Source organism: Scomber scombrus, chromosome 19 (assembly GCF_963691925.1).
Source record: "Scomber scombrus chromosome 19, fScoSco1.1, whole genome shotgun sequence".
Taxonomy (NCBI): Eukaryota; Metazoa; Chordata; class Actinopteri; order Scombriformes; family Scombridae; genus Scomber; species Scomber scombrus.
This window is the reverse complement of record NC_084988.1, coordinates 14497351-14513287: the sequence shown is the minus strand read 5'-3', so window position 1 is coordinate 14513287 and position 15937 is coordinate 14497351. Positions and strand designations below refer to the sequence as shown.

The 15937-nt window shown below is 41.7% G+C and overlaps 1 protein-coding gene across 2 annotated transcripts in view; it reads right to left on the bottom strand.

Annotated features, from left to right (window-relative positions):
• eml1 (EMAP like 1) overlaps nt 1-15478 on the bottom strand; it is a 38136-nt gene extending 22658 nt beyond the window's left edge. For both annotated transcript variants that reach the window (XM_062440971.1, XM_062440970.1), the window contains exon 1: nt 15227-15478. In XM_062440971.1, coding sequence (XP_062296955.1) covers nt 15227-15293 — 67 coding nt within the window. In that variant the 5' untranslated portion in view covers nt 15294-15478. The remainder of the gene's footprint in view (nt 1-15226) is intronic.
• Between the last annotated feature and the right edge of the window lie 459 nt (nt 15479-15937).

Below are 15937 nucleotides of genomic sequence, written 5' to 3'. Positions count from 1 at the left end.
TTTAATTTAATTGGCAGAACATGCTGGGAAAGTAATTTCACAGATTTGTTTACAAGTGGACAAATTCCATTAGTGAGCAAAAAAAACAAAAAAAACCTCTCTGTCTGTGTTCTGGTTATGAACCATTTTAGAAGGGGGAACCTTCGATCAGACAGGATGGTAAATTGGTATATTAAGCAGATGGGACGCTTGACGCTTGTAGTAGAGAATTGGAAATGAGAATGGCTGAAACAACCAATTACTGCTTGAATACACACACACACACACACACACACACACACACACACACACACACACACACACACACACACACACACACACACACACACACACACACACACACACACACACACACACACACACACACACACACACACACACCAGTGCCCCGTTTTATTTTGCTGGAATCCCTTTAGTCACTGTCAAAGCCATTATTGCTGTGTTGTGATGCATAGCTCTTTGCACACATAAGAAGAGATCCACAGCTCTCATTTCAACCCTCCTTCACATTGAAACGTAGAGTCTACAGCAATGCTAACAGCTCTGTGAGATTGTATTTGGGGACAGTAGTGTACCAAATGTCATTGCAATCCATTCAATAGCTGTTTTCAACAAACCAGAAAGGTCAAACTCATGCAGTCTCATGAGGAAAGGTCAGAGGATCAGCAAAGTTAGTTGGCCTCATCCTCCGGAGACCATAAATATCTGTACAAAATTTCATGGAAATCCATCCACTAGTTGTTGAGATACTGACCAGCAGACAGACAATGCCATCCCTGGAGCCATGCTGCTAGCGTGGCTAAAAATACCAGCAGGGATAGAACATGACTTGGTTTAGACTTCAATGTTCACAGAGAGTGACAGGCTGCCTTTTTATGATAACAATACCTCAGAGGCACTTCATAGAAACAGTGTTTGTATGCATCATCTAATATTCTCACCTGCCCAGCAGGTGGGAATCTTATAATGAAAACCTGCAGGTGAATAATCTAATACAATATACTCCCAGCCTTGAGAAATATGGCTCATTTTATACGCATATACATCCTCTTACAGAAAGCTTTCTACTCAAAGGAAATGCTGTCCTGTTTCATAACAGCAATATGGCTTCTTCATCCAAACAAACACATGACAAAACCTTTCCCTGTCATAAAATAACTAATTTCTGCTCACCTGAGATGCTTCCTTTGAAGCAGTCCTTGTTCATAAGTGAATATGTGGCACACAGAGGATATCCAGAGATAAAGCTTCTATTATCTACCCAGCATCTGTTGTGGGTCTGCTCCCAACACTGACACAATGACAGCATGATACCATCCATCGTTGAAGTACAATGACTGGCTGTCACGGCCGTGATTCCCCGGCTCTGGGTTAATATCGTCTGTCACCCTGCTCCACGGTTCAAACCTCTGGGGCAAGTTAACGCCCAATGACGTGTTTTATAGCCACATCCAGGCAGAAAGTCAGAAAAAGGTCAGAGAAGGTTAGGTTTGGTTTTTGTTTTCATACAGAAGAAATGTGACCGCAGCTCAGACAGTACATATTTGGTTAAATTTGCTCTTGATGTGACAACACTGTCTGGTTTAGGTCACATGCTCTCAGTCCAGAGAGTCATCTGTGAGATGTCAATCTTCATATAACAGCAAATCCATCACCACATGCACGATTCAGATACCCCCATGTCTCTCTCAACCCCACATAAGCAGATCATCACACCCCACCAATCACCTCTTGCTCCAGTGCGGTATTCACACCTGTCAACTGGTTGCTTAAATTACTTCATTTCTGTCAGTTCTTTTCAGCATCTGCCTCTGACTCTTTTTCTGTCCCCATTTCATTATCTGGTCAATATGTGGATGGGCCACAAATTTGAGATGGATCTTTGAGTTCATCTATCTGCTCACCCTAATGCATCATGACATGCTGCTCCCTATTACCTTCCTCTGCAAGGCACTGTCATTCTGGCAGGACCACCTGCCTGCTTAGTAAGTGCTTGTCCATCAATTCAGCCACAGGGGTTCAATGAAGGGCAAATAGACAACAGGCACTCAACTCTTCACTCTTCTTGCTTTTAAAAAACACACTCACCAGCCCCTACATTCATCTCCTCCATACTTCTTAGTCATTCACTGACCTCAGTAATAAACACTGGAGTGTGCACACATGATCTGACCCATTTCCCCCTTCTGCACTCTCATCAGCCACGAGGATCAATACTATGAAGGAGTAAAATGTCTAAAATAGCTCTGTTGATAAACACAGAGGGTGCACTTTCACATTTTGGGAAATGCATGGTGACCTCATGTATAAAATATCTTCTGCATCAGCCCCGTGCTGATCTGTGCTGTCTGCCTTTCTAGCTGACCCACTCCTTCACTTATATGCACTGGCACATTAATAGATGTGCACTTCTATACACAACATACACACATGCTGGGGGAATAGAACAATGGCATTAAAGAGATTCACCCTGAGGAAAAGTGATAAAAACCAGCTGTCGCACCATGTATGAGCGCTCCTGCACACAACTGGAGTGATTGATGTCCATTTACTTTTCAGTCAGCGGTGCAAAGAAGCCACACAATAAAGCTCAATTGACTTGATGGAAAGTTCAGCTGCCAGGTTAAGCTGCACCTCTATGGGAGGTTTCTGAAAAACCACAACCAGTGTTTGCGGAAAACCGATAAATCAAAGTAACAAGAGGCAATGGGAAATAGCCTGTCACAACATTATGACAGCAATTCCTGTTTTTCAGTGACAGGGACATAGCACTGATACCACACTGCTGGCACATCTATCTAGCTGCAGAAGTCCCGTCTGCCGGCTGGTTCTAATTTCATAACACGAACGCACTTGGCCAAATGGGGCGCTGCCATATTGCCAGTTCAGCTGCTGCAGATTATGCCTTCAGGAAAGCTATATCTCGCAAGACCTATGAGTCACACTTATTAAACAGCTTCCGTCCACTGCTGGCTTCAGTAAATGTAAGTCTGGACCTAATCATAATCAAGTGGGACACACAGGATTTAATTTCCTGCCAAGAAGTACAGGAGGTAGTGATTAAGAGACTGACAGAGAGACAGGCGCAGGGATAAGAGTGAATGAAGGTGGGGGCAGCAACTCAACAGCCGCTCAAAATTTGTAGTTCAAATTTGCAACAATGAAATGTGTCTTTTTTACAAAGTCAAGAGCTAAATAGTAGTCAGTAAAAATAGTAGCTACATTTTTGTGAGCTTTCTTTACTTAACGGTTAATAATCAGCCTTAATAATCAGCCCCTAAGTCTGCAAGCAATGTGGCTAAAATTATATCAATATGTGCTGTTGAATTGCATATTCTTCTTTTTTTCTCCTAATCTCATTCACATTACAAGACAAGAAAAATATAATGTTTGAAATTGCGACATTTAGAAAATTGCAGTCTGCCCCACTTATGTCTTAAATCCTCCATCAGGTACCTGTCAGCAGAATGAAAAATTGCAAAACCAATTGAGTTGGAGATTGGAGAAAGCAAAGAGAACAAGAGAAATGGAGGGGGAAAAAAAGAACAACGAAAGAGTTATTTAAAATGTCACCAATCCCACATGTCACCTGAAGCGAGCAGTGGATCACCTGACAGAGGTGTATCAGCTAATCAACTGGCCAGATTAGTCTGACAGACACATGGTTTACAAGCTGCCCGGCCCTCTGATGGCTCCTTCCCTCTGAGGCTTAAGAGCTATAAATAGACAGAGGTGGATCAGAGGAAGGGAAGCCCTCACACTCGACCTAAGTAGAGATTAAAGAGGAGAAAAAAGTGCAGGGAGAGAGACAAACATGGCAGGAGGGCTTGTTGTCATGTCAAAACATGAGCTGAGGGATAAAGATAGAGAAAAGAAAGAGGAAAAGAGTGAATATGCGTGAGTGTTGGGTCATAAAGTGTGTGTGGGGGGTCTGAGAGGAGCATGAAGAGACGCCAAATGACCCCCGTGAGAGATCCTGCTGCTCTTGTATGAACCAGGTACTAACATGTTGAACTCTTCCTTCCTCCCATCAGCTACATCCTTCCTGGGGACAAATTGAGGTCAAATGGGAAGCCCCCCACCCCCACCCCACCCCCACCTATCTGCTCTCACTATCACACATCATTAACAAACACTTTCTGCGAACATACAAGAAGAGAGATGCTGGAGGAAGTAATGTACGGAAAACCACTCATATACAAGCAGAACCTTGTGTACGTGGCTTGTTTTAAGAGAGCATAATTAGATGATGCAACAAACAACATCAGCATTTCTGTCTGCCTGCCTGCCTGCCGCAAGTCTTTGTGAGACAGTGTGAGGAATAAAAATGAAGAGAGGCCAAACCCAAAAATAAAAGAGATAGGATAGAAAGTAGAAATACATGAATAACACACACTCCTACACACTCTCTGCTCTGTCAGAGAGGATGCGTTCACAGTGTGACAGAGGGATTATGCTGGATATGTGGAGCAGATCTTGTTCAATGCTAGTGATCTCTAAATTCAGGGGGTTTGGGCTTAGCAGCAGGCTAGATTTATATTCTCTCTATCTTACTGTGTCTCTAACATCTTTCACCTCTCTGTCTCTGCACTGTATTTGTCTGTCTCTCCTCAGCTGGATTCTTGACACAGAGCCACAAATGTACTGACTGTGAGAGGAAAGAGCCGAAACTCAAGGATTACACTTAAAGAGGACTTGGCAGTAAAATGTTTTATTTATTTATCCTTGTTTCCTTTTTTCTATTGTCAGACATGAAAGTGATACTGAGGGACAGATGGATACAACATGCTAAACTTTATGTGACGCCTCTGCCCGGATTAGAATTAAGCAAATTCAATGTGGCATAACAGCAATATAAAGAGAGACACCCTTCTTACTGCTGTGACTTTTAGGGGAGGAATCAGACCACAGAAGCACTAAGTCATGCTCTGGCAGGGGCTCCAGGCTCTGACACAGGCCTCTTTCTCAGTCTCAACCTTTATCCACATAAAACAAGGCATTGTCCCCCAGTAACAAACAACCAGGAAGGAACAGGAGGCGGGACACTTGTTCCATCCAGTGTGTGTGTGTGTGTGTGTGTGTGTGTGTGTGTGTGTGTGTGTGTGTGTGTGTGTGTGTGTGTGTGTGTGTGTGTACGCACTCGTGTTTCCATCCAGTAATAGTGTTGTTAGGGGAAACCAGATATCCATGTTGTGAAATAATGGGCTCACACACACATAGAGGCAGTGTCCTCAGAGCAGGTGTCTTTTTAAAGTATTGGTTATCAGATGCATTCCTTGACTGGTACATGAGCTTGAATTGACTTAAATACATCTGATTAGATGAAAACATTGCTCGCTGGGTTTGTTGTAGGTCTTTGCTTGTTTGGCAAATGTCAGATTTTCCCTCAGATTTTCCATGGAAAGGGTATAAAGTTTTATGAATACATTTGGGACAAGAAACAGCCCTTGTGTCATGATGTGTTTTATATCTACAAGACCTAATTGTTTTAATATGTTTTAAATAGTTTCTTAAATGCTTATGTAATCTCCTAAACGCTCAGTGGAGGCTGTCCCTACTTAAATCTCTCTTAAATCATTAGATTTAGGCTGACTTCAAGAGGCAAGAAAATGATAGCCAAACCTAAAGTTTCCTCTACATAAAGATGAATTGTGCCTGTGTTCGCAGCAAAGGATTATTTTCATTATCTACGCAATGTCAGAAAATGTGAAAAATGCCAATGGCAATCTCCCGTAGCCCAAGGTGACATCTTCAAATGTTTTGTTTGATCAACAGTCCAAAACCCCAAAATATTCAATATACAATGATATAAAACAGAGAAAAGCAGCTGAGAATAAGAGAATGTTTGACATTTTGCTCAATAACTGACTTTATTTTTCAGTTATCAAAAGTGTTGATTCATTTTTAATTGTGTTAATTTACAAAGATTGTAGCTTTTCTCTTTACTTAGAAGGTAATAGCTGTTGTGGCCATATAGGACTGTTAGCCTGCATGACTGTTGAATGTCGCTGATAAAGTGTGAGTCTAGATGGAAATCCACTCCTGGGTTTGAGGAACAAACCATGATATTCACCTTTGATAGTTACAATATAAGAATTTAAAATAAAGAATTATATATTATATCAAAGGAGTGAACATTAAGGCATTTATGTTAATGCATGGTTTCCCTTTAAGTCATTATTGGAACAGACAATAATAGAGGGGTAAACAAGCCAAATCATTATGTCCATCCTGTTTCCTCTCATCTCCGCACCTGTGTTCTTGATGAATCTATTTTTAATGGAATTTCTAATGTGATTCTCCTGTTTTCCCTCTCCATCTGTTACAGGCGGGTTGAACGCATGCAACGACACACACACAGAGAGCTGGGGTTTCCCCTCTCGGTTCTTCCATTAACAGCAGATGTAAGAGATCAATTAGGGTGCTGAGTCGCCTCTAGGAGCTGCACCACAGGCACAGAGAGGTTAATTATATCTGTTCACATGACAACTGGCCAGATGAAATCCTGGCCAGGATTCAGAGATGAGGAGCAACCAAATCTATGTGCCATGACTTTAGCCTCAGTGGAGACAATACGCTGATGGGGATCATTACCATAAATATAACACTCGCCTTGTCACAGTAATTGAATTTATCTTTAATTAATCTTAAACGGTTTGGTGATGCACATCAGGATTAAAAGGGAGATTTATGCACAGACATGCAGGTTCACACATGAATGCTTACACACATACCTGTGCTCAAACAGACACACTGATTATCTGTGCTGGGAATCATTTGCATACTAATATGAAAGACATTTGAATATGCTTCACTTCATATTCATATTGAAGAATTCATAACTGAATGCCTTTTTTATTGTTTTATGTTGTCTTGAATTAGTAGCTTTGATGATACTTTCAGGACACAAGCAAAAGCTAAAAATAATGGCATCTCTTTGGGATTCTGCTGACTTGTGTGATTTATTACCCTCCCCCACAGGTAGAAATTCAACGCTCTGTTTAACACATTTAGTGTTATCATGCAGAGCTGAATCTTTCAACTTCCCGCTGGAACACACAGTTCTGTTTCTGGCTCTTTGGTGGTATTTTTACGCATCCATGACATCCTGCTCAAGGACTGAGCCTGCAAGTCTCCTCTCTTGACCTTCTGATGGCACGCATACACACACACACACACACACACACATACACACACACACACACACACACACACACACACACACACACACACACACACACACAGAGAACATGGAGATGGACACACACATTTTCACACAACCATAAAGCACTTCTCTTTCATGTGCCACTGCCAGAAGCATTTGTTACACACACACACACACACACACACACACACACACACACACACACACACACACACACACACACACACACACACACACACACACACACACACACACACACACACACACACACACACACACACAGAGTCAGAGTATGTTTATATATTTAGCACAGGAACTCACTCACACTCCTGCTTTACATGCCTGATTGTTTTAGTGGGTCATGGAAGGAGGCTGCTTGAATGTGTGTCAGTGGAGGAAAAGATGAGAGAGAAAGAAATGGAGAAAGAGAGCAGAGAAGGGAAATACTGGTTCAGATGACAAATGGCATCTTTTGCCCGCTGGCTCGCCAAGAGGCTGTTTGTATGAGCACACTGACTTGCTTGTAACCTTGTCCCTGGATAAAATGCACAATGATCATACCATACATAAAAATAAATTATAATAAGAAGAACATAACAACAAGATAAATGAGTTAGGTTTCTGTAACTTAATTTACATGATGCACACACACACACACACAGAAACTGTATCTTCAGTCTGTCTATCTGCTCGAGTGCATTTTTATTACTTGGTTTACTGTTGTGTGGCCTAAATGCTCAACTGTGATTTCAAATTTAAAATTATCATGAACATGTAAATTCTCCTTCAAGCACTGCGTGTTTGTCTACACAGTCTACACAGATAACCCTCTCACACTAAAACATTTCATATTGTCATATTTTTGTAAAGAAGGCAGATAACGAATATGAAAATGGTTGTTCATTAATGCTCTTATATCATTGCTGCCCTTAGATTTATAGGGCAAAGATGTCTTTTCACTGACCTCATGTACGTAGATGCAGATGTCAGTAACACGTCATTACTGAGTCTGCACACATTTATGCCAAAATGCGTCTGCCAATATTCTGCGTCATCCTGACAACTGATCCTGGCCCAGTATGTTCCTGGCTTGTGGCCTATTTTTGCATACAGTTTCCTTTGCAGATATTATGCACCTCAATGCAGATAAACCCTCCTCTGGTATGTGCAGTATCTACAGGATATGGTACAAATATTAAGGGCAGACCATTCTTCAGGACATCATGGTACCAGTGTCGAGGGCTGGCACTACGTGGACACCAGACTGTTTTTATTATGTAAGTGGCATCATTTTCCAGCCGCAGATCTGCTGGCTCCACCACATCTCAATAACACACAGCTTGACCCTCCTGCAACACAATCTGCTTGTAAAGGAGAGACTAGTAATGTGCTTAGTTTGGGCTGTGTGTCAGCCAGAACATTTAAGGCCAAATCTTCCAGAGTATGAAATGAGAGATGGTTGATATGCTGTTTACTTCCTACATCTGCAGTAATACACACACACACACACACACAACAAAATACAACCGAATGACAGATAACATTAGCATACATTAATTTCACCTATAGCCAGTAATACACATAATTTTACCAAACCTAATATAAACAGTTACAATTACATTTCTCTCCTTATCACACTATCGCAGTATACCACAAACACTTTTAACATGGGATTCTCAGACAAATTAAGAATTTAAGTTACTACTAACACTTCCTATTATTTATGATTCCTTTGACTTTTATAGCTCAACCATAAAACTCTTAATAGCATCAATAACAGGTAATAAATGTATGAACATGTTTTGAACATGGCCTATTTTGATGTGATGTGCTGAGTCAGGTGAGCTGACAGCCATAAACTACTACGAGTAAGTCTATCTGCAGACTTGTAGTATCTACACAACACACCCACTTTACTACATGATCATCACGTGATTACTACACTAATTGTATCCAGCTTCATGCATGCTAGTTCATGAGAAGGGTCTATCTGCAGTCTTGCAGACCTACACAACACACACCAACTTTACTACATGACTCAGCCCCTGTGATGTTACCCTAACCCTAACCCTAACATGTTACAAGACCCCCTCCCAACCCCAATCCCAACTAACCCTAACCCAAACCATCCACTGCTCATGACTAAACTACACAAACTACTTGTAGTTTATGGCCCTCAGCTCACCTTGGCTCCAAACTGTCATTGACATTGGCAAGGAAATCAAATACCACAAGTAAAGCGGTAGATAAATACTCACTTTTTCATTCACACGTGTTGGTTCACCCATTGAATTACAAGCCCTGAATAAACAGATACCCAACAGTACATAAACATATAAAGCCCCATAAAGACAAAGGTAATTAATACTCTAACTCATAACTTCAGGGCCTTTTCTACACTGCTGTTTTAGACAACATACACCACAGAGCGGGAGATTCAGGGTAGCTGCTGGGCCTGTGGTTTGTTCAGTAGCCTGCTTTACCCATTCAATAAAGCTGTGCACTTTTAATGAGCCCACACTGTCATTCTGTGTAAGTGTTAGCAGTTAATGGCTCACTATTCTGCAGCATGAAAGAGAAAGTGCGAGACAAACCCTTATCAGGAAAAAAAGGGAGGGGGGAAAAAGTGAAGGAGATAAGAGTGGGGGCAGCAGCATGACTCGTGACTACAGAAACCGAAACCGCTCTGCTCAATATCTGACTGTCTGGAGATAAAAAAAAACAAAACAGAAAAGCACTCTAAGCTGCACTTGGGGCATTCGCACAAGATCAAACAAAGAGCGTGAGAGAGTCTGACGTAGGGATGAAGGGTGAAGGAAAATGGAAAGAAACACAGCCTGAGAAATAAGGAGAGAGAGAGAGAGAGAGAGAGAGAGAGAGAGAGAGAGAGAGAGAGAGAGAGAGAGAGAGAGAGAGAGGGGGGAATGAAAAGAAATGGAGAGTGGTGTGTGCTCTTACTGACACAGCTATAGGAAATCAATGCTAACCTTTAAATGAATCAGCAGTAGTGGATGAGTTATCCCGTTCAGGTCGATATTTATTGGACGGCTGCTCTGATACATACTAAAGTTACAGATGAGTAACGGCCGACAGAGACACATCAGTTCCTAATACTTCCCCCCTCTCAATGTTTCTTTGCTGACATTTTTGTGCAGTTTTATTTGAGTGAAGACTCGAGGAAATATTAGAGTATAGATCAGCTTCCCCAGTGGGGTTTACCAGTCATTGATAGATAATGTAAAAAGAAACCAGGGGAAAAGAGTAAAGAAAGTGAAAAGGAGACAATGAGGAAGAGGATAAGATATCTGGAAAGCAATTTTTGAGCATATCAAGTCCACGATTCATAAGTAAATGAAAGAAAATAAAGACTTTAATGCTTGTATATGAACAGTAGTTTAAACATAAGTCATTGAATCCCAACCACCCCAGTATGCTATGCAGGCATGATACACTCCTCTTCCTCCTTCGTGGCATCCTGATTTGGCTACTGTGTGATAACGTGAGTGGGGCTTTAATCCTAATCCCTCTACACGTGCCATCATCAGTCAGGGTTTGGATGATGGTGATACCTATAGATGCACAGCCAAGAACATGAGGAGACCGGATGGAGCCGTGTCACCTCTGCTGTGTATCAAAATGCCCCCAGCAAAACATCAAATGAGCCTCCGTCTTTATTCATTTCCCTCTTCGCCTACATCTGCTGCATCCATCTGCACTTCCCTCTGCCTTTGCTTTTTGGTTAGAGTGATTTTGGTTTCCCTGAACAAAATCTTTCTTTCTACGCACTTCACATTAGCGAGTTTATCGCCCTGCCCCCTCAGCTGTCTGTGTGTTGGTGCCATCTTGCAACAGTGCCACTGCTGGTAAGCTATGCTGCTGTGCCAGTGTGCCTGTGGGTGTGTAGCAGGAGTGTGGAGCGCAGAGATAAAGGCGTGTTCACTCCAAATCAGGGCAGATATCTTTAGCTCAAAAGGTAAAAGAATGAATGGAGATGAATGGATTTATCAGGATGGAGAGGCCGGGGAGCTTTGTGTAAAAGTGCTGTAAGTGAGCCGGATTTACTTATTAACAGATTTACTTATTAGATTTACTTACTAATGCATCCAGAGCTTTTAAAGCATCAGGAGCTAAGGAACAAGAAATCACATTAATGCATGTTTTTCCTCTAATGGTAATGGATGTTTCAGCTACATGTGCTCAGCATAATGACCAATCAATTTCCAAAACATTTTCCACGCAGCCTTTGAGTTCTATTCATATTTTTATAGGAAAATTAACTTGCAGAAACTTCAAGAAGAAGAAGAAAAAGGCCAAACATGCTCTCAAGAGTCAGAATGTCGTTATTTTATATCACTGAGTTTGTATGGGTTTTGGACTTGTAATAATAAATCAAAAGAGTTCTGGGAAACTGTGATGGATGCATTTTTCACTACTTTGTCATTTTACAAACTAAACAAATAATCAATTAATCAAATAAACAATTGCTAGATTAAACAACATGACATCCATTGTTATTCATCAAAGTGAAGATTTTATCTTTCCCTAGTAATGCATTTGTGTGCAAAGGGTATGTTTAAAACATTACTTTGCGGTGCTTTCAAGGATGCTCTGACATCTGCTATTTGGCATTCAACTTCCAAAGAGCATTCCTTTCATGCTGCAATTCAAAGATAAACAATAAGCAGGCAGCACAAGGTAGAAATTATTTTTTGGGAATTGGGTTGCATCTTGCGTAAAAAGGTTTGCTGCTGGACAGACAACTTTCAAACTGTAGAGAAATAGAAATCATTCAGGATTGCTTGAAATCAAACTCAAAAGATATGGTAGGATTAAGAAAATAGTTGGGAGCAATGTAATGACCAACAAAAACAAACAGTATTGTGCTTTAAAGTCATGATAACACCAAATGATCCCTTTTATCCCTTAAAATGAACAAGAATCCTCCCAATCTGATATCAGAAAATAGGCAAAGGATATAAAAACAACAGCAATCTCATTACCAGGCACCCAACACCGACTAATTCAATCAAAACTGTCCTCTTGTCCGGAACCAGTACAACCCAAATGTAATTTAACACAGGAAAAAAAAGCTTCACTTCCTCCACTAGCTGTAACCAGCATGTGTGTTTGAGTGTATAATGGGGCTAATTTTCAGTTAGCCTGAGCTAGCCCTGACCTGCTGGGGACAAACATGCAGCCTGTGTGTGTGTTTCTGCAGTTTAGCTGACCTAGTCTCTGAACATTAGTCTGGTTGGATGCTCCACAAGAGAGACGTAGAGAAAGAGGGAATGAATGGCATCATTGCCTTTTGCATGGTGTGGATCTGGGTTCAGCTGGACGGCAGCAGCAGCACAGTATGATGTCACTCTGGCCTAAGGACCAAACATACATACACACACATACACACAGTGGCCTTGCAGATGTGTGCGCACACGCCGTACATTTAAATCAGCTGTAGCTCGGACAGCCACAAACGCACACACTTATTTGAACTAACATTCACCCAATTAAGCAGTCTGTTGGAACAGCGAACAAGGCGCTGCTCCCTTACCATGAAGTTCAGTCTGTGCTGGGTGTGTTTCAGTGTGAGTGTGTGTGTGTGCTTGTGCATGTGAGTGAAGGAAAGAGACAGAGAGAGAGAGAGAGAGAGAAAGAGAGAGAGTGAGAGAGAGTGAAAGAGAGTGAGAGAGCAGGGGGCTGGAGGTTGGAAAATCCCTGGCAACAGCCCCTAAGCAGCATGTCTTCTTTCATTGACTTTCTTGTAGAGGAAACATGACATTGTGAAGGATTACAAACAAACTGACTGGCTCTCCCTCGGCTCTTGGCCATGGTATGGAAGAAAGAACGAGGGAGAATCTTAAAAATGAGACTTAATATTGTGTTAATTAAATGCAGGCAGAGTGGACAAAGTATAATTTGGATTTTCCAGATGTTTAATAAAAGAGTCAAGCCTGTCACCAAACCACTGAGCCTCACAGGCCATAAATGTGTGGCATGCCTCATTAAAGAAAAGCTGTGCCTGCCACTACACTGTTATTTGAAAGAGGTTTTAAAGGTCAGTTGTTACCTTAGAAAAAATTATGCAGCTATTCTACGTCACACCTGTTTTTCAGGTTAATCCAACCAGCCCATCCCTGATGTTATCTTTGGCATCAGCACTTTGTTCATCACATAGGAATATGACATTTAAGTAGAAAAGGTGCATCCCAAACTGGAAGGTAACAAACCTTCACTGAAATCAGAACTCTAACATGGCAATTGTGGATTCAACTGATGCCTCAGCTTTGTTAGACATTTCAGTTTCCTTTTTACTCATGACCTTACACTGTGCCACTACGCCATTTTTAAATTTGTAATTTATGGACTAAATGTGCCAGAGAAGCTTTTCAAGTGCAGGAAAACAGTCGTCTGTTATTCCTCCACACTGAATGTATAATAATGCATAGAGAGATAACTTAGAGATACTTAGATGCAGTTAATATTGTACAATTTAACTTTAAAATCTTGCTCTAATGCAGCAATTTATTCTCATGCTCCTAAAGTTAAATTCACCCTCTTTGCCTCTTTTATGATTGCTATGAACTTAATAAGGGAAATCCATATGGAATAAAAGCTTATAACTGGATTCATCGCATCAGTGATTCATGAAAACAGTAAAGTATCCATGGTAATTCCACATTCATGATTTGCTCTGTTAGACAATACTATCCCCGTCATCCCTCCACTGGTGGTGCTTAAACAGAGTATTGAATATTATTGATTTTTCATTATCCACCGATGGTGGTTCAACAATGATAGCTTACACTCACTAACCAGCATCACTGTCAATGTAACTGATCAGTGAACACTGAAAAATCATAGATATACACAATGGTGGTGCTTGGTCACTAAGGTGGACAACATTTTTGTGGTGGGTTCCACCCTGTAAATGATAAACATTAAATGTGTATCTTCAGTTAACAGGAAGCTTGTTTTTAAGTTGCTCTGCTACAGTAGTAGTCTCTGTTAGAGACACAGGTTATTGTGTTGGGAATAATCCCCTTTGTGTGGGGGGGCTCAGTTTTTCAGTGTGCCGGCATTGATGGTATCACCCAGCTGGCCAACATACAGTAGAGCATCACTCAAAAACAATTCATCATTTGAATGATATGTCCTCATGTTGAACTGGGATAAAAGAGGAATATTGTAAACATAGGACCATTTTGAGCATAGTTCAGTAATATTCTAAACAGTATGCGATACATTTCTAAATCAACGTGCAGATTCTTGGCAATAAATCCTAAACTGATGTCATACTGATGTGTCATGCTGCTCTCCTTCCCTGAGTCACCCCTCTCCCACCCATAACATTAGCAGCCTGAAGTATGGTTTCTCCCTCTGCCAACAAATAAATCACATTAGGACTGCGAGCAAATCAAGAGCAATGGGTCCTGTTCTGTCATTCATTCAGCAAACCTCACGATCCACAATCGGCGGACTGGGGAGAAATATATGCATAACATACCCTCTAATCACATCAGACATGAACCACAGTAATCAGGACAGACTGTTCCTCATCCTCCCTCTTTGTTTATTAGCTCTCTGGCTGGTGGCTCTCAGAGACTTTTGACAATATTCTGTAAATGTCCTCTGAAGTAAAGATTTAAAGGGAACCTATTATGCTCATTTCCAGCTCTGTATTTTTATTCTGGGACTTTACTAGAGTAGCTCTGCACGATTCACATTAAAAAAATCGGTAAATATTAAAAATCAATTGTTTCCCCTGTTAAATCTGCTCTATATCTATTGGTTCATAAAAAGAGCTGACATGTTTTAACAGTGAGAGAAATTCTTACACAAGCACATAAAGACTGAACTCCATTTTTTATGCCAAAGCCCATAGGAGCTCAAGCCAAAATAGCTCATGTCTGTACACACACACACACACACACACACACACTTGGTGTCAAGTTTAGCCAGTCAGCTGGTGACATGTCAAGTCCAGAGAAATGCAGCTGAGGGAAGGGCGGGATGGGTTAGGGTTAGTAAGGAAAGAGTAAGGAGAGAATTAGTTCGTTTTACCGTTGCAGAACTGTAGCAGTGATGAGGTGTCATACAAGCTACTGTAACTGGAAAACCCGTCCTCCATTCTCAGCCCTCTCTGCTCCGCTCCTCTGCTCCCTCTGTTATCCACCACTCCTTTGCTCTCCTCTCTCTCTTTGGTGACTCCACTCCGTTAGTTTATCGTTCACTTGGCGTCCAAGGCGCTCCCTCCATTCACTCTGCACGGGTCAGGCTCCCTGGGTGATTCACCATGGCAACCCATTCACTCCGATTATGTCATGTGAACTCCAACCTCTCCTCTTCTTCTTTTTTCCCACCCCCTTTCAAAGAAAAACTCTTAAACTACAGCAGAAAACACTCCCCACTGAAGAACGACTGCGCTGGACCGCCAGAGACAGAAGTTGAGAGGCTGCTGGTGGTTTTGTTTTCCCCTGCGCTTGTCCTCTCCTCCCTTCTCCTCCTCCTCTTTTCCCCTCCTCTTGTCCTTCTTCTGTCTTCAGCAGAGGCAGCTGTGTGTCGTTAGCTCTCGCTGATCTCCAGCAGAAAAACAGCTTTAAGAGGGCTTGAGCTGAGCATGCACGCAGGCGGACTCTGGCACAGGCAGTTACCGTGTGTGTCTGTATGTGTGTGTGTGTCAGAGCCTGTGTGTGTGAGAGTGTTTAGATAATGCTTGGGACAGCCCAGCCTTCCCCTGTCACACAGTGTGGACAAGTCAGCGCGCAGGGGGGC